We start from the raw sequence: 22478 nt of genomic DNA, 5'->3' as shown, positions 1-22478 counted from the left end.
GGTGACATTTAACAACAGTTGGTTGTGTGTGTATGTATTGAGGTTTGTTTAAGAAAACTGCCATGTTTTTAGAAAAATGAACAGATGAAGTTTTCCTAAATTTATTTTAATCCTTTTTTTTATTGAGTTGTTTTCTTTTTTTTCCTTATCTTAGTGTTTCTATTTTCTTTCAGGAAAAAAAAAATACAAGTAGTATCTCATGCTGATTCTTTTCTATTTATTTTCCATATACTTTAGTCCCTAATGCAGAAAGCTAACTGAATATGACTTTATAACAAGTCAAGAATTCTGGTTGTGAAGCTTGTATACCAGAGGTATAGATTTGCTAGCGTATTGGTTAATATAATTCGTGTTAAAAGTGTATGTGCTGGTTTGGTAGCATTCACCAAGGGCGTACACTTCTCTGAAGTTGTTCTAAGGTAGAGTAGAGGAGATGTCACACACAAAAGAAAGGACTTTATTTTGGTTTTCTCTCAGCTTCCTCTAGTGCTTAACTAAACTAACTAATCCATACGACACTCTCTGGAGTAGCAAATAACTATCCAGTTTCTTAACTTTTATCTCAGGCTGTGATCCAGCAAGCACACATGTGCTTAGTTTTACTACAGCAAGAAGTACGGTGAGATTTCAGTGGAACTATGTGCGATATAAAACTAAGCACACACGCAGCTATTGGTAGGAGCAAGCGTCTAGATAGGAACTAGTGTCACGAAACTCTTATTTGAAACATCTGCTTTGCTCGGAACTTGTTGTTTAGTAATGGCTAGACTTTTAAAAGCATTTAGGTGTTTATGTGCACCTTGGTATCTTTATAAAGCTGGCACTAATTCCTTACTGAAGTATGGATTAAGGGCCTCTAGAGAGTCTGAAAACCTTATATAGACTTATTTCAGTCAACTTTTAATTCTAAGGAGACTTTAAAAAAGTTTAAAATTAGACTCAGCTGTGGTTTTAAAAAAAATAAAGCGCTTCACAAGCAAGGGAAATAGTCAATCTGACAAAATAAATTGAGGTAATACAAGACCTCTGTAACCAGAATATTTCTGGGAATTTAGCAGCAATAAGAGGCAAGAAGGTGTGTGAGGGTGGTAACGTGGTCTCTAAGGCGATGCTGTTAGGTCGCTGTTAACCCCAGCAGCTTTAGTTCTGGGACCAACAAACTTTCTGGCCTCCAGACTCTTCTCCTATCACTTGCTCTTGCAAGGCTTCCTCCACCTCTCCCTTCAAGCGCGTACATTCGGGCGCTGCCCGTGGCTCCGGGACTCTTGGGGAAGGCCCAGACACGCCGAACCTCTACGTGCTGCCGGGGTGTTTGAGCGTAGCCCTGTCTGCGTTCTCCCTTTTGTTTCGGGGGGGGGGGGGGTGTGTGTGGAAGCAACACCAGCGTTGCTCGAAATAAAGCCCAAACACGGGAAGCTCCAGTGCGGGAGCGAGTACGTGAGGGAGCTGCTGGGGAACACTTGAAGGGCTGTAAATCTGTACTAATTCTTTCGCGTCGTGAGGTATTGGTGTGGTGCTTGTGAGGTACTTCATGTGCCGTTCGGGGACGGGCTCTCCCCAGATCCGCTTCCAGGGCTGCAGAGGACCTGGCTCTGAGCGTGGGCGCTGAGGGGAGGCGGGGGCCCTGCCCTAAGGGCTGCCATGGCTCCCAGCGGGCGCAGGTAGAGGCACAGCGCAGCCCGTGCCCCCCGCCCACCTCACGGCAGGCCGCCCAGCCCCTCGCCCGCGGCCGCCCCGCGGCCCCCGCCGGCCCCGCGCGGGCGGGAGGAGGACGAAGGCGGTGGGATTTTTTGGGGGGAGCGCTTCCCCTTTAAGAGGCGGGGCCCGCGCAGTTTGCGGAAGCGCTCCGCAAACGCCGGGCGCTGATTGGCCGGCGGCGGTCTCGTGACGCCGGCCGGGCGGCTCCCCCCCTCCCCTCGCTCCCCGCGTTCCATTGTGTGCGCCAGCGCCCGCCGGGCCCCGCCCCCCCGCGCCGGGCCCCGCCCCCTTCCCCCCCCCCTCGCTCTTGGCTCATTTCCGGCCGCCGCCGCCGCCGCTCGCTTCCCTCCGAGGGCTCGGGAGAGCGAAGAAACAACAGCCGCCATTTTGTTTGTGTGCGAGCGACGCGCGGAGGAGCCACAGCCGCGGGCCGCGCCGGACGGGGCGAGCCGGGGGGGGCAGCGCACAGAGACAGGGCCCGGCCGGGGGCGGGCGGCGGAGCGCGGAGCCCAGGCGCCCGCTACCCCTCTCTTTATTTTTATTCTTTTTTTCCCCTCTCTCTTTTTCTCCCCTTTTCCTGATTTTTTTTTTCCCCTTAATTTTTATTTTTCTTTTCTCTTCCCCTCCTTCCTCCCCCGGCTTCTCGCCGTCCCCCCGCTCCGCCACACACGCCCCAGCAGCAGCAGCGGCCGCCGCCGAGCGCCAGGCAGGGGCAGTAGGGAGCCTGCGCTCGGCCCCCGCGCTGCCCGCCCCACCCCCCCCGCCGGCCATTTAACCCACCCCGCGGCCAGGCCCCCGCCCTCCTCCTCCTCCTCCCCCGGCGGAATTTTTCCCCCTTTTTTTTTTTAATATTTTTATTTTTTTTTTTAATTTTTCATTTTATTATTTTAAATTTTACCCCCCTCCCGGCTCTTCCTTTCCGAGGGGTCGCTGAGCCTTCCCCCCCCTACCCCCAGCCACCAACCTCTTGGCTTTCCTTCCCCGGCCCCGCCGAGGCGAGGTGCGGGTCCCCCGCCGCAGCCGGCAGGCGGCCGAGGGGGGGGAGGCTTCTCCCCGCTGCCCCCGTTGGGGAGCGGAGCCGAGCCGCCGGGGCTCGCCACCATCCCGGGAGGGGGGAAGGTAGGCAGCGAGGGGGGGAGGGGCCGGCTCCTTCCTCCTCCTCCTCCTCCTCCTCTTGCCGCCGCCGCCGTGGGATCGGCCCCTGTGCCTCCTGCGCCCGAGGGGGGGGCAGCCCGCTACTGAGAGCGAGAGAAAGAGGAAGGGGAAAGGAGAGGAGAAGGGAGGGGAGGGGGGGGCAGAGAGGGGTGTTGGAGCCCGCCCCCCACCTTCCCATCCCGCGATCGGTGCTGCCTCCATCAGGACAACAACCCCTCCTCCTTCCCTGCACAACAAGATGTGAAGCGGAGACTCCTGGGACTTATCCTCACCCTCCTCATCCTTACGGCTCCCCTTTCTGCAGCCATTAGCGACTGGCGAGGAAGAAGCGAGTGGAGCTGGGGACCCCGCGCCCGCTCGGCCTCTCGCCCCGCCGCCTCCCCCCCGGCCCCGTCGCTGGCGGTGGGTATTTTTTTGCAGGGTGGTGTCGGAGGGGGAAGGAGCTGCTGCTAGAGGACGGTGAGCTTTTTTTCTTTTTTCCTCCTCCTCTCCCCTCCTTCGCCCGCCTCCTTGTGGCGATGAGGAGGAGGAGGACGGCGCCGAGGAGGAAGAGGCTGATGGCGGCGGTGAGGAGGCAGCAGGAGGAGGAGACCCCCCGAAGGATGAAGATGATGATGGTGGCGGCGGCGAGGAAGCACCAGCAGCACAACAGCCGGGATTAATTTCACCGAGGGAAGAAGGGAAAAAAAAAATCAAACCACCAGCCTCTCTCTCTTTTTTTTTTTTTTAATTTTAATTTTTTTTTTTTTCGGCGGGGGCTCTTCCCATCTCCGCTCAGCCCTCTCGCCTGGGGGAAGAGGCCTCTGCCCCCGCCGCTCCCACCTTCGCCCCGCTTCTCCGCTGCCGCCCTCCCGGAGCCCGAGGGGCAGAAAAAGGGGAACTTGGCCCCCCCCCTCCTCCGCCGGATCCTCCTCGCTCCCTCTCGTCGGTATTGTTGTTCTTCAGCTGACCCGGGGCCCGAGAAGAAGGTGAAGGTTTTGGGGCTCCCCCCCCCCTCCCGTCTCTCTGCTCGGAGTGATTGTCTAAAAAAGAATTAAAAATGGCCGAGAATGTGGTGGAGCCGGGCCCGCCTTCAGCCAAGCGGCCTAAACTCTCCTCACCGGCGCTCTCCGTGTCCGCCAGCGACGGCACAGGTCAGTCTCGGGGGCCCAGGCCCTCAGCCTCTGGGTGCCACAATTGCTGCCCTTCTCTCCCCTCTCCTGCCCAAATCTTCCCCCTCCCCTTGGCAGAAGCCAAACTTGTGCCTGCCTTCGGCCTTTCTCGGGGGTTTTCTCCCCTTCCAGCCCCGTTTGAACCTATTCGCACGGCATACGAGGGCGTTCGGATGTTTCTGCCTCCTATTTTTTTTTCTTTTGGAAGCGTTGGAAGGCAAAGCTGGTCAGTTTATTGTGCTTTTGATCAATTGTAGATAACAGTTTGTCATTTTCGTGTCTTTCACAATAGTTATTACAGAGCTCCTTGCGAAGCCTATGCCTTTAGCACTATTTCGTCTTTCTGCAACTGGAATTAAAGATGACGGTTTCGTACACTTTATTGTTGAATTTGTGTGTACGCTTGTATGTACACAGGTACATGTCTTGTTTCTTATTTTGCATATATACAAGTTTTTTTCACAACTTGTTCAGAAACGAGATTTTTCGCTGCTGTTTTTTTCCCCCCCTCTCATATTCAGCCTGGTTATTTGATTTATTTTAACAATTCTTCTTACTCTTCTTTGCAGAAGAATATCCAAAAATCATTTTTTTTTTTTTGATGTTATGTTTCAAATAGATCATCCACTCAAGGAAAAGAGCCAAAACCAAAATCCAGATTGCAAGTTTGGGGCATAAGGTTCCTCAAGATTCTTAGAAACAAAATGTTATTTCATGGTATTTGCATTAAGAATCAATATGGAGTGCAGTTCGTTTTGCATCTCCCATTTCTTTGCTCTGAGACTGAAATGTCTGAAATTCCCCTGTAGACTTACGGGTTGGGAGGATAAAGGGGCTTCTCTGCACTCCTGCAAAGGTCTTTGGTGATGCTGTGAAGGCAGGCTGGAGGTTGGAAAACGTAGGTGTCCCAACCAGTAGCAAATCTGAGCTGGTGGTACTGGGAGGGGAGATGAGTACCACAGGGCTGTTGAGCTTTTTCATGCTTCTGGTGAAGCAGAAGCCCAGTTCTTATCATTTTGCTACGAGAGTACTTGGTTACCTGTCCCCCAGGAGTTTCTTTAGGCTCACTTTAGATCTTCTTAAGCCTACGGAGTGTGGATGGAGGCGGCCTCCTCATGCCAGTCTGGTAGGTGGTGGTGTCCTGATGCCACCAGCCTTGTTTGCTGCAGCGAGAGCTGCCAAGAAGAAGGAAGAGTTTAAAAAATAAAGTAAAATGGCTGGTCACTTGACAGTAGACAGCAGGTTTCAGTATCCAGTTTTTGTTTGAGCAGTGGATCTGGTTCTGCTTGGAATCATCTTCACAAACATGATTTTTGCCTTCTGTTCTTGGTGAATGACGAATTAGTTTTGAAAAGTTGGTATGTAACTTTTTGAGCATTGTACGTACAGGCAGTGGAATCAGTATAATGTTGCAAGCGGAGGACACAACTCTCCTTAATAGCAACAGGTCTCCAGGAAGAGAGCAGAAGAAGGCTGAAGAGGCTGCTCTTTAGCTGGAGCTAGTTGGTTTTTTTTATACTACACTTGGAAACCAGTACTTAATGGTAGTAACCATTTTTACTTTGCCTTGGCAGTGGCGATCTTGTTCTGTTTAGGGAGGTGAAATAAATGTTTCTGAGGCAAGTTTCGATACCTGAAGGCTTGTTTTAGTTGAGATAAATGGACATATCAAAGTTGAGGCATTTATGATCAGGTAAAGTTTGGATAATGTGAATCTATTTCAGTTGAACAGGTGCAGATTTTCACAGAATATCTAGTTAATTTTAATAGTTAGCTTGCTGAGCAGTTTAATAAATGAACTTTGTATATTTATGGTGAGACACTAGGGGTTATTGGTCAGTTTCAGAGAGATTCAGGTGTGACGGCACACAAAATGGAATAAATTTTTTGAAGTCGTTGAGATCGTCATCACCTGGTAGCTATGCAGAGGTCTATAGTGCTGCAAATGCTTCATATATGCTACAGAAAACTATTGAAGGATTTTTACTCTTAAGGACTCTTTGTTGACAATTCTTTACCTGCATTTGGGACGCTTCCACGTACCTGTTTTTCTGATTAAATAAAATAAAACCTGCTGAACCAATAAATGTATTTTAAGGGTTGCGTTTTTCAGTTGCTGCTTGAATTGACTGATTTTTCTCTCGCTTCTACTGTTGTGGGAAACAGCTTTGAAGTTTACATTTTTAACCTATCTGCTCTTTAAATTCGCTTTGAAATAGCGCAAGCAACTTTCACACTAGAGAACTGGTATTGTCCCCCCCCTCCTGAGCTAATTATAGGAAATCAGAAATGCGGTGCTAATGTAGTTTCTGCAGCGATCTTTTTAAACTTAGTGTTAGATTCACACTATCAATGTGCAGGGAGAGAGAGGTAAGAAACTTGCAAAGTTAAGGAAACTTTTCCCAGCACATGTATGTAGTGGATCTCTCAGTGTGTTTCTCTTGCTGTTAACTTTTTGACCGAGTTCTTTGGGTGAAATACAGTTTTAGCTTGTTAGGTATCTAAAAGTAATGTCTGGCTTCAGTTAACTTATTCCCAAACTTGTAGGTGTTAGGAGTATTTATACTGGACACTAAGTTGAGTCTCTAATTCACCCACGTTTTCATTGTAGACATGGATGATACTGATGTTCTGGGTTTGGAATATACTAAACTCAATTAGATGAAAAAAATAATGGTAGTTATACATGTATTTTTGTTCAGATATTAAGACCTTTACAGTAGGGTCACCTTTTATTGGTACAGTATTCTTAGTATAGGATGAGAATTTGTGACCCTGTGCTAGCTGCTTTCCTGTACTATTGTGGTGAGAGGGATGTAAGTATTGATCGAAATGGAAACACTGTTTTGGTTCGTTGCATCCAGCCTCAGAAGCCTCTTTTTAGACGTTGTATTAGCAAATTCATTGTGTACACTAGTTTGTTTTCTGTCACTATAACAGAATAATTTCAGCGCATCCTGGAAAATTATCTCCTTGAGTAAGTGAGCGGAAGCCTTTCCGAAAGATAAGTTTTTAGCTGGATACTTTAAACCAGTGATTTTATTTTGGGCATTTTATTTCCGAGCCCCTCGATTTTTCCTGCAGTGGTGCAGGTGGGCTGAAATTGCCACATACGGATTCCTACGTGGTTCGTGTAGACCCACGTGTGCTGGTAGGGGCGAGTTTAGTCGTCTTTTATGACTTCTTTTATGAATTGTCTTCATCCCCCCCAGCCTTAGAAATAACACGTATTCTGCAGACTAGGAAAACTTTTTGGGCTGTGGATTCTGAGCTGTTCTTTGATCAAGGAATAAAGCTGGAATATACTCTGTGCTCTAGCATGGCTGTGTGGTATCATGTCTTTTGGTTGCTAGATCCTAAAATAGGATTTTAAATGCTTAGTGTTTCTGGTTTACCCTAATATTGGAAGTCACTTTTCTACAATTAGTTGATATGTGTGTTAGATCAGAGATCACTCAGTGTTTGTGATGTGCCTTAAGTTCCTTCAGTTTACTGTATCCAAAAGTTGTGTTTTTCTGAGTAATAGCACATCTCCAGTCTCTGTTCCAGTACCCATCTTAAATAAAAGTTGCATGTTTTTTTCTGTGTTTTTTTTTTTTTTGGCACTACTGTTGACCTTTAAAACTTTACTCTTCCTTACATCAAAGTTCTAAATCTTGTTTTTTTATTTTTATTTTTTTTTAAATCTCATCTGGAGTGGTATAATTCTTGACTGATTCTCATCTGTCATTTGTTTTAAGTGTTATCAGGCTGCTTCTTTGCTTGAAATGAATCTTATTAATCTGGTCTCACTGCCTTTTCCAGAGGCACTTATAAGGCTTTCAACTCTGTTTTCAGTCTGCTGTGGAAGCTTTTTTTCTTAGCGTTTGCATATACATCTTTCAAATACTTTTTACAAGTCTGTTTTCTGACTACTGTTTAAGACCAAGTTGTTAGCCACATTCAATTTGCAGCCATCAGTTAAGTATTTCTATCTCTTCTTGTTGTGAGCCACTTTTAAACTTTTTTCCAAGTATTGTTATTATATAAGATGCATTAAAATAGGGTTTGTAGGATGGCGTACTGTAAATCAGGTGTTGCAGTAGATGAACTTTAAGCCAATAGCAGATGCCGCATTTGCCAGTGATGGCAAATGGGTGTCTCTGCCTTGGAGTTTCCTAGGTTGTCCAAGAAACATCTTATTCAGAATAAGATGTTTCAAATACCTTGCAAACTGATCATTCTCATGGTGCTGAGTAACTTTTAAAAGAACGTCTTACAGGCTTTTGAACCTTCTAGACCTCCAAATTGCTACACCTCTGTTTCTTTCACCACTTTGAGCGAGCTGTGTGTGTTGGACGTAGGTATGTACTTCCTTTGTGCAGGGTTAGAAAGGTACATCTACTTTTAAAGAATACCGCTGCAACTCAGGGACCATCCGTACTGTGATGCAAAACTGAATTTTGAGCGCTTACCTACAGATAAAACCTTTGAGACTAGAAAATGAGTTGAGAGTTGCGATCTAAAAACACAAATTCACAAGTTTGATATTGCAGGGAAGAGCTTTGTTGCTGAATTTGGGAATACAAATCCTAGATTTGGGAATAGAAATCCTAGATTCAACCAACAAAAACCACAAACAGCACAAAACAAACAAAATACTGTTTTTTTGTATCACTTCCCAACATTTCCAGAGCAGCATTAGGATTTAGTACAGGTCAGTTCTGTATTTGCAAAACAAGCAGTATTTGTCTGGGGAGGGTGTAGTGGATTCGAGGGCTTGATGTATGCTTTTTGAGAATGTGCATTTCTTGAGATCCTGGTGATTAATGCAGAGCTTTTGCTGTAGAAATAGTTTTCTTGTACCTTTATAACTTTGACACGGTGACTTTATTACTAAATTTTAATTTGGTATGGTTTATTGGGTATTTTTTCCATCTTCTTCATAGGCTGCTGGATTTCTATTTTTTCTCCAGTGTCACCTCAGTGTGTCACTTAGGCTGTTCCTGCTAAAGCAGCTTCCTATGCTTGTTCTAACACTGTAATGACATTACTTTAACTTTTCTCATCACCCTAACTAGTGCCCCCTCTGAGAGGGTTTGGCGAGGAGTCCCTTAGATTTGACAAATGGAGTAGTTATGCTGCGCAGTTTTCACTGACAGATAAACAATGCACACCTGCCTCCAAGGCGCTGGATTTTCTTTCTCTACTTAAACTGTAGCAGCAGGCTGAAGTAAGATACATCTGTCCCTGCATGTGGTTGTACCCACTGACAAAACATCTGTAGTTACATTGAATTTGTAGAGCTTCAAGTACAACTCCATCTAGGGCAATTCACAGAAATCCTCTCCCTGGCTGGTAAGCGATGTATCTGACAAACTGGTTTTGTTCTCCTCCTAAATATCAGCAAGTTTCCTTAAAATGGATTGGCATGTGAATGTGTTTAAAGTTCTGTGAAAACCTGACATGTTATTTTCATCCTCATGCATGGTTACTTACAGAACCTTTTTGAAGAAAATTAGAAAAAGAAATGTTAAATTCTGTGCTCCAGTCCTAAGTAACTCTTGGCTTAGTTGGCTGTCAGCTGCGCTTACAGGAAAGCGTGGGTATGAAATTGTGGTCTAAACCTGGATTTTCACAGAGAAAAGTAAAAGTTGGGTACAGGATCTTCAGAAGCTGTGCAGGTGATTTTCTGTTACTGGTGATTGTAATATGAGGTGGAGAAACTTGTTGCTCTCTTCCAGTTGATGGTGCAAAACAGCTCTGCACTGTGCCTATTCCTGCATCTCTATAAGAAGCAAGTCGAATTTGGAACTGTGTCTGTCTGCTTGCGGAGGCATGAGGGCCAGGAGAGGCATGGTGATTCTTCTACAGAGACATTCCTAAGACAAATGAGTTACTGGTTCTTGCTTTGTGGAACTCCCAGAAACAAGTGAATAGATAATCTCTCTTAAAATGTACTCTCACTGTGTTAATGAACAAAAAGAATCTAATGATAGAGTTCACGTAAGTAAAATTCTGGCAAGATGCTGGCTATGGCTTGCTGAAGCTAAACTGCCTTTTTTGTATTCCTGGATGTCACTTTGGGAGCTCTGTTGGGCTACCGGTTCAAGATGAAGTCTGATCTACTGACTTCTATATAGATAATTTAATATTGCTTTTCTGGTTTTACTCAGGAGTGATGTTGAAGGAACTCAAGTTAGTAGTATTCAGAAAACTCTGCTTTTTGGTGATCGTATACGCAGTATGCATTATTTCAAAGTTGTTGTTAACTTGACAGTGAAGTGAGCTTCATTCTTTTCTTGAAACTGATTTGTAATCACTTCCGAAATTGATTCGGTCTGTGTGGGCACACAGATGTGTTCCCTTCCTATCTGTGTGCACCCATTTTTTTGCCCGCTAGTGAAGCAAACCAGCAACTTCCAAAATCTGCAGATCAATAAGGCACTTTTGCTTTCTGGAATTCTGTGGTCCATCATTTATCAGTCTCGCAACTGAAATCCCATTCTTACTGCTTAGTACTCTCACAGACCAACAGTAGGTAGCTTAATGTGGTCTTGGGGGAATTTCAGCGGCGTCCCAAGGCAGGATACTCTTGGGAATAAGAACACCAATTGAGAGACTTTAAAGTAAAAGGCAGCACAATGAGATTTATGCAAATAACATGTTCACAAGTAAATGATTAACTGTGTGACTTCAGCATCTTGGAATTACAATGCCAAAACTTCATCTTGTTCGGGTCATCAGTGGCAGCAAGACTGGGACCGTTGTGTTACATACAAGTGTGAATAGGCTTTGCAGGAAGAACTTCCACCTTAAGTAATGTCTCTTCTGTGTGATTGTACTCCTTCCATTTTCCTAGAACGAAATCCGTATTTTGGTATCATAAATCTCACTTTTTTTCAGCGGTGAACTGCAGTCATCTGTGTCTCTCTTTAGTGCTCAAAGAACTTTGAATGAAAAAGAAAAGCTTGTTATAAATGCAGTTTGCTTCTGAAGTGGCAAAACCCACTTTATCCAGAGTCAATGCAAATTGGTCTTTCTGTTGATACGAGCTTGGTATGAGTTAAACTTGCAGATTATGTTCCTGAGCAAAACTGGGACTTTCTTCTTAAGAAGGAGTTGATGTGTTTGACGCAGTGTTTGAGCAGAGATTAGGATAGCTTCAAAAAAATGAAGAATGAGTGCGGTCCTCCAATAGCCTTTGTTAGAAGTTGAGCAATAAGTGGCTGCTTCTTTAGAGTGATTTTTTATGCTTGCAAAATTCTTATGTTTATACTCGGTTGTTAGAACTAATAATGAAATCACATGCGTTTGAGATGAGGAATTAGATCAACAGGCTGTTTTTAAAGATCTGTGCCTGAAGTTGTGCGCTAGTATGACTTGCAAACGTGTTTTGTGCCTTTGCATCTGCTGTCGTCCAGGGGTTCTGAGCTCCCTCTCAGAATGAGTAGCGTGCCTCCGTTTTCAGCTGTATTTTCTGCTAGTATTGTTTGTGGTCTGTCTTCAAGTTATCAAGTTTCTTGATGTGGTGAGCAAATTCAGGTCTTTTCTGGATTAGCAGGAAGGAAGGAGGAGGCAGTGCTTCCCCACTTTCTTGCAGAGAACAGAATTAAAAATAGTCTGATGCCGAAGACCTTGTTACCGGAGCGCCGTAATGCAGAATAAGAATTCACTCCTGCTTATGCAAGAGCAACTGAGAAGGCCTGCGTCACACCTCCACTTCGGCAGCGTGTGGTGATCAGGGTTATACAGGGGCTGATGTCCTAGGGTTGTGGAAGCAGTGAATCTAGACCTTAAATTTCTGTGGCTGATGCCTGAATGTTTCCTCTTTTGGCTTGCATCGAGCTAATAGATTAATTAAAACGAACTGTACAATTTCAGGTAGGGAAAATAGCTTGGCAGAGTTCTTGTTACTGTTGGGTAATTGTGGCTTCACAGAGCATCTATGTGAAAAGCCTCCTCTTTAAAGGGCTTTAATCGTAAGAGTAAATCTGTTCTCCAAAATACAGCAAAACTCTCTCACGCCCACTTGGTAGGAATCTTGAGAGATTTTGCCTCTTTCTTAGCATGTTTCTTCCCCACTGCAGTTGCCTGAACATGACTAGCTTAATTTTCTGCCATTGCTGATGCCGTGGGAATTGATGATTTTCTTTTAGTAGCACTTTGTTACGTATCTGCGCTTCACCTTTGCTCCTGTGTTTTCATGGATGCCTGAGAGTTGTCTTGTGAGGATGTGGCTCCTTGTCCTGCTCTGCCTTTTTTTTTTTTTAAAGGGTATTTTAGGGCCTGTAATGCTGGTGCTTGACTGCAGACCTGAGTAGCTGGTTACTCTGGGGTATTGGTTGTATCCTCTGGGCACTTTCTCTGTTAACATCTAAACCCTGTTCGATCCTGGATAGCTTTGATCTCGCTGTGTGGGGAAGATGCTGAGCTCAGCAGCGTGTTGTTGAGCTCTGTCTGAAAGCCCAGCAAAGGCATCACGTTTTCTGTGTAGTCCTGCATCACCTGCAGCTCCTGTTGACCCTGTCACATGCACCCGTTGTATTCAGCGTCCTGTATTAAGCCTCATCCCCTTATTTCATTGTGCACTTAGCGACTGTGGTTTAATTTGACCCACTGATAGGTTTCTGGAGCCCAGAAACACTTGTGCAGAAAGGTGGCTGTTCAGCAGCTTTCTAACTTGCTGTGTCTGTGTTCAGAGTAGAACGTAAGAGGTGCAGGGACAGGAACTGGAAGTCTCGCACCTACCGATAAGCTCAGCACCGACGTAAGCACAGGAGTAAGCTCTTGTCTTTCTTACGTGACCGGCATGAAGGGTTCTCCAGGCACTGCTGTTCACACGTGATGCTGTTTCTTCAGATACACCAATTCCTCCAGTGCTTCAATTTCGTGGCTGATCACGCAGTGCACATGAGAGTAAAGTCTTCTGGGCTATATTGTAGCACATAAGCAAGCTTTTAGGCTGCAATGAATAATGTTAGCTTTCTGTTTGTTAGAGCCAGGTAATCTTCATTTTAACAGCAATGCCTGTTTTGTTCTGAAAGGGGAATAAAAGTCTGTCTTAAGCCAGAAATGAGAAAACTATGAGGCTAGAAAGCATGCAAGAGAAACTAGTGTGTGCAATTTGAAACCCACGTGTGAATTTCTTTGCTAGTTAGTCAGTATTGGATTATATTCTCCCTGCATTGTAAGCATTTTTGTTGGAAATCTCTACCTTGCCTTGCGTGCTTTGACAACGGTTATCACTGGGGCCACCAGAAGCTCTTGCAGTAAAACTAGCTTGAAATACACATTTTGTGACTCATCTGAAATCTGATTGCTTGATAGGGCACTGATTTCTTAATCACTTAAGGGTTTTGATTGCCCTCTCTGAATCTGTACTGATTTCAAGGCTTTGCTGGCGTTTCTAACCCAGGCCAGCGGTCTCCTTGCATCTTGCAGATCAGGTACCATCAAAGGCAAGTTACTAAGAAGGCAGATGTTTGTAGGGTCCAAAACTGAGAAAAGAATTCCCAGTAGACACGGAAAGCTAACGCACCAGTTTTTGAGGTGACTTCCTTGCAGTTCAGGGTGAAGTTCCAGTTAGTTGATCCAGTCTGACTGGAGTGCCATTGAAAGACCTGCTCCATCTGCTGTCTCCTGACCCACCTTCTTCTCATGACAGATTTGATGCAGTTGTGGCGAGCTGAGCCAGTTTCTGGGCTACAGAATAGACTTGTGTAAAGGTTCACAGGTGGTATGGTTCCTGAGGGGAAGTATTGCATGCCTTTGCATGCTGAGACCACCTCAGGTTAACACCTTCCTATTACCTACTTGCATGTTGTCTTACGGAGGTACCTTCGCTCTCTTTCCTTGTGATCTTACCTGGCAGGAGCAGCCTGTTTCATCTTGTGGAAGGAAATACACAAAAATACCATTAATAGCATAATGTGGAATCTGTGTCACTATTCTGAGATCAAAATCTAGTTTCAACACTTACTACTGGATGTTTCTGATGAGCTCTTGGGTCAGTTAATGGTGTTCTGTTCTATCCCAGCTCTTGGTCTGTGGTTATACCCCGCGATCTCTAGGGACTGTGAATCAGGTAGACAAACCTTTGCAGTGCTAATCTGTTTCCTTCCACTTCCCACTAAGAAGCTTTGCTTTCTTAGAAATCTTCCTGTGTATCCTTAATGAAAAAGATGGCAAGTGTGTTTAGTGTACTGGAAAGTCGCTCAGTTCTCTGGATATTTATCACCTCTGTCTTAAGCTATTCCGTTGGCTTTCATGTGACTGTATTTACCATTATTTTCACGTGCTCCGAGCTGTCTGGCCCAGCTTTGTCAATGTTTGGATTGGCCGTAGGTAGGTCTCTCTACAGTGGGCTTTAGGGGGTGGAGAGAATGTAAAGGGCTGTGAAACGGATTGGAGCTCGTGCTGTATGCGCACAAAGTCCTATTGTTCCGCATGGTCTTATGAGACTGTTCATGTTTCAGTCTCATACCTGAAATCTTCTGCCTCCTGGCAGCCGACTAGGAGTGGGATTTCGTAGTTGACCAGACAACAGAACCTTTTTCTGGTTTTGTTGTTTTTTTAATTTGCTGGCTGGAGAAGACTTGGACGTTTGTGTTTTAGTAAAGATTAAAAAAAAAAAAAAAGGCAGGGGAAGGCAAACTTGCACCAGAGTGGTGTTTCACTGGTATTAATGGCTTTTGATTGTGCCTTGTAGGTGCTAGGAATCATTTATGGTGTCTTATACTGCGTCTTCTCTTGGATTGATGGTCTTAGCATGTTAGTTTTGTTGCGCAGAATGAACTTGCCGAGGAGCTCTGTTTGCTTGTACCAGGATATTCGAGGTGGACTTGAGCGAGTGAGCTTTGCAGCTGGAAGTGTCCCCTTGTTTGACGAGAAGGAATGCTGAAAGAATGAGGTCTTCATAGAAGCAGATTAATATTTCCTTGGGAAGAAAGATGAGCAAATCTTTCAGTCTTTCAAAACAAGAATTGCACTGCCCTTTTGTAGTGTTATATCTGAAACCATTTAAACAAATCTGAGTAAATGTGCAGTGGTAGTTTGAAAAAACAAGTAGCTCATATATTCAGATGATCGCTGACCATTTTCCAGGTGGTTTTGTGAATGGCTTTATATGCAAAGGTCTGGTCTCAGTGGAGGCGAAGTGGGGATTTTTGTTTTGGGGCTGACTCTGTCCTGGAAGCAGGAGTTCTTGTCCATCTGCAGCCAGTCACAAAGCTGCCTTTTGAGCTGTTGGAGCAGCTTTGCTGGAACAAGTGTTACCCAGTTCAGAGGTGGGAGGCTGCTGTGTGCTTCCAGTATGGTTTTGCTGTAGGTATGGGGTATATGTTGGACGCTGAAGTTTCCAGTGTTGTTCATCTAGGAGAAATTTTTCTGGACAGCAGACTAACTTGAGAATTGCTGGTCTTATTTTTCACTCAGTTGTGAGCTCTTTGTCAGGTTACTTTGCCAGACTCTTTTCCGAATTACATTACTTCAACGCTTGTCTGTTTAAAGGCATCCTAACAGGCACATTAAAATGCTCATTGAAGGCATCTTAGTTTGCATGTTGAAGCCATTTTAAACTGTCATGTACTGTTTTTTTTTTGACGTCTTTCTTCATTATCTTGATCTTGAGGGTCTCTCCTACTGTGGCTTTTCCCACATGCATCAATATTTAATTCTTAAGCTAACGCTTTGCATTTTGGGGGGTGTATGTTTTGAGGTAGGCGTACCAGCCCCAAACTCTAAATTCATTATCCTAAATGTAGGAGAACTTGGACAAAACTTTATTCTTCTGCTTCTTCCCTCACTTCTGAATCTTCAACAAGCATCAATCATGTTGAAAAGTACTGGAGATGTAATTAAAAGATGAATCCTTAGTATCTACTGCAAAACATAACTTTTAGCACAAGGTTTCCCTTAAAATCAGCTAACCCATTCTATATTAATAGTCTAAAACATAGTTATTTGGAAACTCTTCTTCTTCTGGTGCTTCACATTAGTGAGTAGTATGTAAATGATGTCATGAAATCTCTTGGTATACCTGCATTCTTGTCAACCTTGTACCGTATGTTTAGAGTTCTTAAAAGTCCCGATCTTATAACAATTATGAAATTGTGTTTTATAAAAAACAAATAACAAAACTCCTCTATTAGTATTGGAGTTTAGCTGCTTGGCTACTTACGGTATTGTGTGAAACATTTTGAACAGATTTCTGATGCTGATCAGCTTTTCTTACTTAGGTGCGGTTTAACTGTAGTCTCTTCCATAAATATTTGGAACAAGTCATCTTGCCAACCTCTGTGAAATTCACTGTAATTGACACTTCCTTTTTTGCAGTTGCTGAAATGAGTAGTATTTTAAGTCATTGTCTAGATCTGAAGGTTTTGAAAATGCATTGTAATAGATCCTGCAGAGCATCCATGAAATGACCTTTCTGGCAGAAGTGATGCTGCGCTATTCTAAAAGTTAAGATAAAAGAAATCATTTACTGTGTTTTCTCAAATTCTAAATACTGAGCTCTACCCTAGCTGTTATGAGTGGCTACATCACACAATAGCTTGGCTTTTGGCCACAAACTTTCTAGATTATTTTTGTTTTAGCTGCTATAGATAAAATACACAGATCAAGGTGCATGCTACTTCTACAGACATAAAACTTCTTGTTTGCTTGATCAAATTGATGGTACTGTGTAATAGCAATCTTTTGCCATTTAATTACCTTGGAGATTACTCTGAATGTGTTCTTGTTCAAGAGAAAAAATTCATTTTTTTTTTTTCCCCCATTGTAAAGTTTTTTCACAACTTCATGGCCAGGAGGGTTACTTAAATTGTTTTCTGACTATGCTTGTTGTGGGGAAAATACTTTCTGTTCCATGAAATTCAATTTAATTTTGCAGTTCTGTGCTGGGAATGACTGGATGTGGAAAATTAAAACAAAAACAACCACTACCAAACAAGAAGAAAGCTGCTAATTTTATTATTTTTGTAAATAATAGGCATTTTCTGAAAACAGTATTAACTGTATTTGTTGTCTCTTCTGGAAGTGACACTTCAGTGAAAGTCAAAAATCAAAAAACAGTACTTTTAGCATCAACTCTTCTTAATAGTTGTCTAATTCCATTGGTGAATTCTGAGATTTTAATATTTCTTTTTTCGCCTTCCCCTTCAAATTTCACAAGTTGGGAGATCACGTTCTGAGATACCTAGTGATATTTAGTGTATACTGTTGTAGAAAAGTGAAGTAGAATGGTTGCCTCCAATTCATACTTTTGTAAAGTTTAGAAATTACGCTTATGATGATGAATTGGGATAGTTTTCAATAATGACCGGTAGAGGAGTTCTGCTGGAAAAATGAGATTTTGATAGTTAAATGAAATAAATGGAAATTAATAAGCAAGATTCTTCAAGATACTGCAGATTGCACTGACCTCATGTATCGTTTCTTTTATTTTTCAGATTTTGGATCACTCTTTGATCTGGAACACGACTTGCCAGATGAACTGATCAGCTCCACCGAACTGGGACTCAGCAACGGCGGTGACATTAATCAGCTGCAGACCAGCCTCGGCCTGGCACAAGATGCTGCCTCTAAACACAAGCAGCTGTCCGAACTCTTACGGGCTGGTAGCTCCCCAAACCTCAACATGGGGGTAGGTGGCCCTGGCCAGGGCATGGCCGGTCAAACGCAACAGAACAGCCCTGGGATGGGGATGTTGAACAGCATGGTGAAAAGCCCCATGGCGCAGGCTGGGCTGACTTCTCCCAGCATGGCGATGGCTACAAGCGGACCAAACCAGGGTCCTTCAGCCCAGTCTGCAGCAGGAATGATGCCAACAGTAAACAGTCCAGTTAACCAGCCTGGCATGGGAATGAACACAGGGATGAATGCTGGCATGAATCCTGGGATGTTGGCAGCAGGCAACGGGCAGGGGATGATGCAGGGGCAAGTCATGAACGGTTCGATTGGAGCAGGCAGAGGGCGACCTAATATGCCCTACCCAAACCCAGGAATGGCAAGTGCTGGCAACTTGTTGGCTGAGACGCTGCAACAAGGCTCTCCGCAGATGGGAGGGCAGACCGCACTGAGGGGGCCGCAGCCCGGAGCCATGAACAAGGTAAGCAAGGCAAGCTGGGCTTGATTTATCTTCCTTCTTGGCCTTTATTTTGTGAGGCAGATCCCTCTGCAGTAGGGATCCTGTAGAACAATGTTCCCCTGCAATAGGGATACTATAGAATAGGGTTTTTTGTCTCTTTACCACAGGATCCAAGACCCTTAATTGTTTATGTAATGCTAAAGTTTAAGTGATGAGAGGCAAAAATTGGGTCTTGCTCAACAAGCAAGAGTATTTCTAGAGTAGCCATCTTTTTTCTTTTAAGTCCTGTGAGAGTATAGGTTATCAACAACACGGAAAACTTAACTTGGTAGCATTTAGTCCTTTATGCCTTTGTCCACAAATGTGTTTTCCCATCTAACGTGGTGAGTGTGATGGGAATGTATCAGGATCTTTTAGAAGTTTGGCACTTCTCTGTGTGACACTTAGTAAGAACATCTTTTGTCTGAGATGTGTTGTGTATTGGTTTATGCTGGAGCAGATGAGAAGAGGCAAATGCAGGTCTGAATGGACTGTTGTGTAGTGTGTGTTAAAACGTGTGTCATTGGCCTTGAGAAATACTTGAGTTATTGGAGAAAGAATGCTTGTATAAATACCCAGAGACAAGTGTAGGGTTGTTTAAGGCTATTGGCACCCAGTTCTAGGTTTAAAATTCAGAAAGATTTTGTCTATTGGAGAGTAAATAGAAAGAAGAAAAAGGTTTTCTGTTGGTGAGGGAGTTGGATGTGCTTTTATTGTTTAGGAGATTGGCATAAAGTTGTGGTAGGTTGCTCTGAAAAGATGAGAGAAGTTAACAAGGAGGTATGCATGATAAGAAAAAAATTAGACAAGCAGGTTTCCTAGAGTAGGGAAAAAAGTGAGTGTTTCATCTCAAGTTTTTGGTATTTTGATAAAAAGCCTGGAAAGTATCTAGGTATTTCAGTTCACTTTAGGTGGATTTTTTGTTCATTGGTTAATGAGTGGAAAGTTTTTTCTAAGGTGCTGTGTAACACCTGAATAGATTCATCTTGGAGTGACCAAAATGCATCTGCTTGGAGGGCTTGTAATTGTAACTAACACAGTCTATAAATGTATTTGAAACAAGTGAAAATTAACGCTGTGTTAATGATTTTGCTATGTATTAAGTAAAATGATGCTAGTGTCTTGTGAACATTATTAGTTACAAGCTTTTCTGGTCTTAGCTGGTTGCTTGGGCTCAGCGTGCTGCTAACCACGGTTCTGATATGTATGCCTAGCGATGAGTTGATTTTGCAACCTGTTCATAACAAACATTCCTGCCTGATAAATAAGATGTTGAAAAGTTTGATTGCTACAGTAGAAAAATCTGTATACAGTTCATATTGGAAAGAAGTAAGTAACTACTTGGAGGTATTTTTGTATTGGAATTAGATAATTCGTTGCTTATTGGCTCTGAAAAAAATTACTTTGGTCTTTAGAAAGAGGTCAAAAATTGAAGAATAAGTAATAAGAATTTGGTGAAATGCCACATCGTCATCCTTATTATCCTTATCCTCAAAGCTAAAGTAAGGGTTTAAATTATTAAACAAACAAAAACCCTCCTCTTATCTAGGAGAAATAAAGGCCACAAATTGAGTTTTTGGCTTTTGATACGCTTCAAAACTAAATTGTCTTCCTGGCTTTCTCAAACTCCGGAGTGTGCTGTATATCTAAAATAAGCAGTGTTTTGTGCTTTTTGGGAACCTCCCCACCAAATACAGAACTTCTGCTTTTTAGCTCATAATCCCAGACTGGTTAAAAAAATGAAAACCAAAGCTTCGAGTTCTTTACTTGTCGAGAAAAAAGCCTCGAGCCCGGTCGCGTAAGCGTAGCGGGCGCAGCCCGCGCGGAGCAGTTCAAACCGCCGGATGCGAAGGAACGGTCTGAAATGGAGGCTGAAATTCCAGAACGTCTTCCATTGGTTTGGCTGCTGGCAGGCAGCCTGGCTTTCGCTTCGTGCAGCCGAGTTAGCAGGATCTGACAACAGTCATGTCTGACTGTTTTCTCTCCCTCCACCCATCTGCTTTTGTTTTTTCCCCCCACCTACAAATCTTCAAAAAGTAGAGGAAAACAGAGGACCCCGAGCAGTTGTTTGCAAAAGCCAGCTTTTTTTTTTTAATTGGTAATTTTAGCCCTGTGTTGCTGCTAATGTGGGAGTTTGTGTAATAACTTTCGTGCGCTTCCTTCATCGCTGCAGAAGCGTGCATTATTCAAGAGCTGTCCTCCGGCAGGAGGGGAGAAATAGCAAAGCGGGCGCTCCGGTTCTGTTCAACTGCATCGTGTTAGCTTGCCAAAGTCAGCCTCTTTAGGTGAAGCGAGGGTTGCCTCTGTGAATTGGCTTTCAGTAAAACAGATGTGTTGTCAGCCATGGTTTTTACAGGCGAATAGCTTATGTATGCTGGGATGTTAACTAATTGGGAAGGAGGATGTTATGCTCTCCTAATGGTACAGATGAGCTTGAAGTGGATATTCGATTTGGACAGCAAAACTGGTAATGTTTCTGCTTTGTTCTGTGGTCCTGTGGAGTTGCTGAAGCATTTTCCTCCTGAAAGATTGGCTGGCAGCAGTGGAACACTTGCTTTGCACATCAGGCTCAGAGTTCCCTGGTTGTCTAGCCGTGAATGTTACCTTTTTAAGCCTGGAGATCCCAAATGTCTGTGTAACTGATTGGTTTGGGGTCACCAGGTATGCATAAATTCGAATCACGGTATTCTGCCACTTGTCTTGGGGTCTAATGCTGTATGTTAAGTATAATGCAAGGTACACTGAGATGGGAAGAAGCAGTTGTCTGCAGACCATCTCTATACCAGATACATGACATTGTATCGAGAAGCTAATGCAGGCTTGAAACTCACCTGGTCATTTAAAACAATTTGAATTAATTTCACGATCCACTTCATATTGGCTGACGGGAGAGCAAGCCCTGATATTAGGGAGGGAATGTGTTAAAGGAGAGGGTGTTGCTGCTCCGAGGAGGGTGTGGGCCCTGCTTTGGTACCAGAGTCAGCTTAAAAATACCTGTGGAGGTTTAGCCTAAAAGGAAATTCTGGAGAGGAAAGGAATTGTAACAAGTTTAGCTTTCTTGAATAGCTTTTTGTTTTGTGTGCTTGCTTGTGTGCATGTAAAGTGTAACAGGAATGTCTGTCCTCTTAAAATAGGTTTTTGGAAACTGCTTGTAATACTTTGATTCTTTCAGTGTTTAAGCGTTTTTCAGGCTTCTTATTTTACTGGATAGCCTTACAGCTTTGACTAATTTAAGTGTAAACAGCAAATTCAAGCTCCGCAGTAAGTTAAGAACAAATTCATGTTTCCTGTCTTGAACCATTCTTCATTTGGAAATACGTATATGTAGTTAAAACCTTCGTGTGGCTCTTCAGTGGTTCAGCTGGGTTCTGCCTGGAGTTCCCAGGCTTATTGTCCAGCCTCTTGTTAGAGGGAGAGAGGATTTTGCGTACGAGTTGGTGGGTGTGTTTCTGTGATCTTAAAGCGAATAAATTCATCTGACCTTCAGGTCATGTAGATGGAGTGTCCTGCTGATCTAAGAAATGCTCTGTTACTCGATGAAATGGACGTGAAGGCAATTCAGATTAGCAGGGAAATTACAACCTTTGCTATGTGATTATTTTACTCTCATGAAATTACTTGAAACATTTAGAGCTCCAGTGTTAATTTTGTCATTTGGCTTATTGTGTAACGTGAATATATATAGATTTCTCTGCTATTGTAATGGAGATACTACTGTGCTTTACCAATGCTTAGCAATTCTGTTAAGAAAAATAAGTTGTAATATTTTACAAACAGGAACATAATTATTGGGACTCTCCATACCTTCCTTTAAATAAAACAGCAAGAAATGTCAGTCTTGCTCAGAATTGCAGAACTGGAAAACGAGGACATCCTCAAATAGTAAATTTAGGTAAAGAAAATGAAAAAAGCTTATTAGTGTTAGCATGTTCAGTGTAGTGTTCATTTCATGTTATAAAGAACCAAGAACACTGACCTTCTACATATCACTTGCAAGAACCGTTTGATTCAACATCTAGGTATACGCACGGTGTTTAGATTCTGGGCCCCAAGTGTACCCTACGATCAAGTACTAATCCGTTGAGAGTGTAGCTGCACATTGTGGTCCGGAGGTGAACCAAGGTGTGAAAAATGGATAATTGCTCACTTTATCCCAGCGCATGGGAGGAATGCGTTTGGGGGAGAAAGGGAGCAGTAAGGACTTGTTTCTGGGGTGGGTAGGGGAGTTTCTTGCAGGGATGACAGTGCAAGAATGCTCGTCTTGCAGTAGGTATCTTAAAACATAGCTCAGTCAAATGCAAACAATCTTTAGCAGTCCTTGATAAGAATGCAGCAGGTATCACTGGCAGAGTTTTGTTGTTCCT

At 43.7% G+C, this 22478-nt stretch overlaps 1 protein-coding gene across 1 annotated transcript in view; it reads left to right on the top strand.

Annotated features, from left to right (window-relative positions):
* The first annotated feature begins 2015 nt into the window (after nt 1–2015).
* The window catches only part of EP300 (E1A binding protein p300), a 63983-nt gene continuing 43520 nt past the window's right edge, over nt 2016–22478 (top strand). Inside the window, exons 1-2 of the mRNA XM_048069898.2 lie at nt 2016–3986; nt 17438–18096. Of these exons, the coding sequence (XP_047925855.2) occupies nt 3893–3986; nt 17438–18096 (753 nt within the window). The 5' untranslated portion in view covers nt 2016–3892. The remainder of the gene's footprint in view (nt 3987–17437; nt 18097–22478) is intronic.

Source organism: Anser cygnoides, chromosome 1, assembly GCF_040182565.1.
Source record: "Anser cygnoides isolate HZ-2024a breed goose chromosome 1, Taihu_goose_T2T_genome, whole genome shotgun sequence".
Taxonomy (NCBI): domain Eukaryota; kingdom Metazoa; phylum Chordata; class Aves; order Anseriformes; family Anatidae; genus Anser; species Anser cygnoides.
This window is presented reverse-complemented; position numbering and strand designations above follow the sequence as displayed.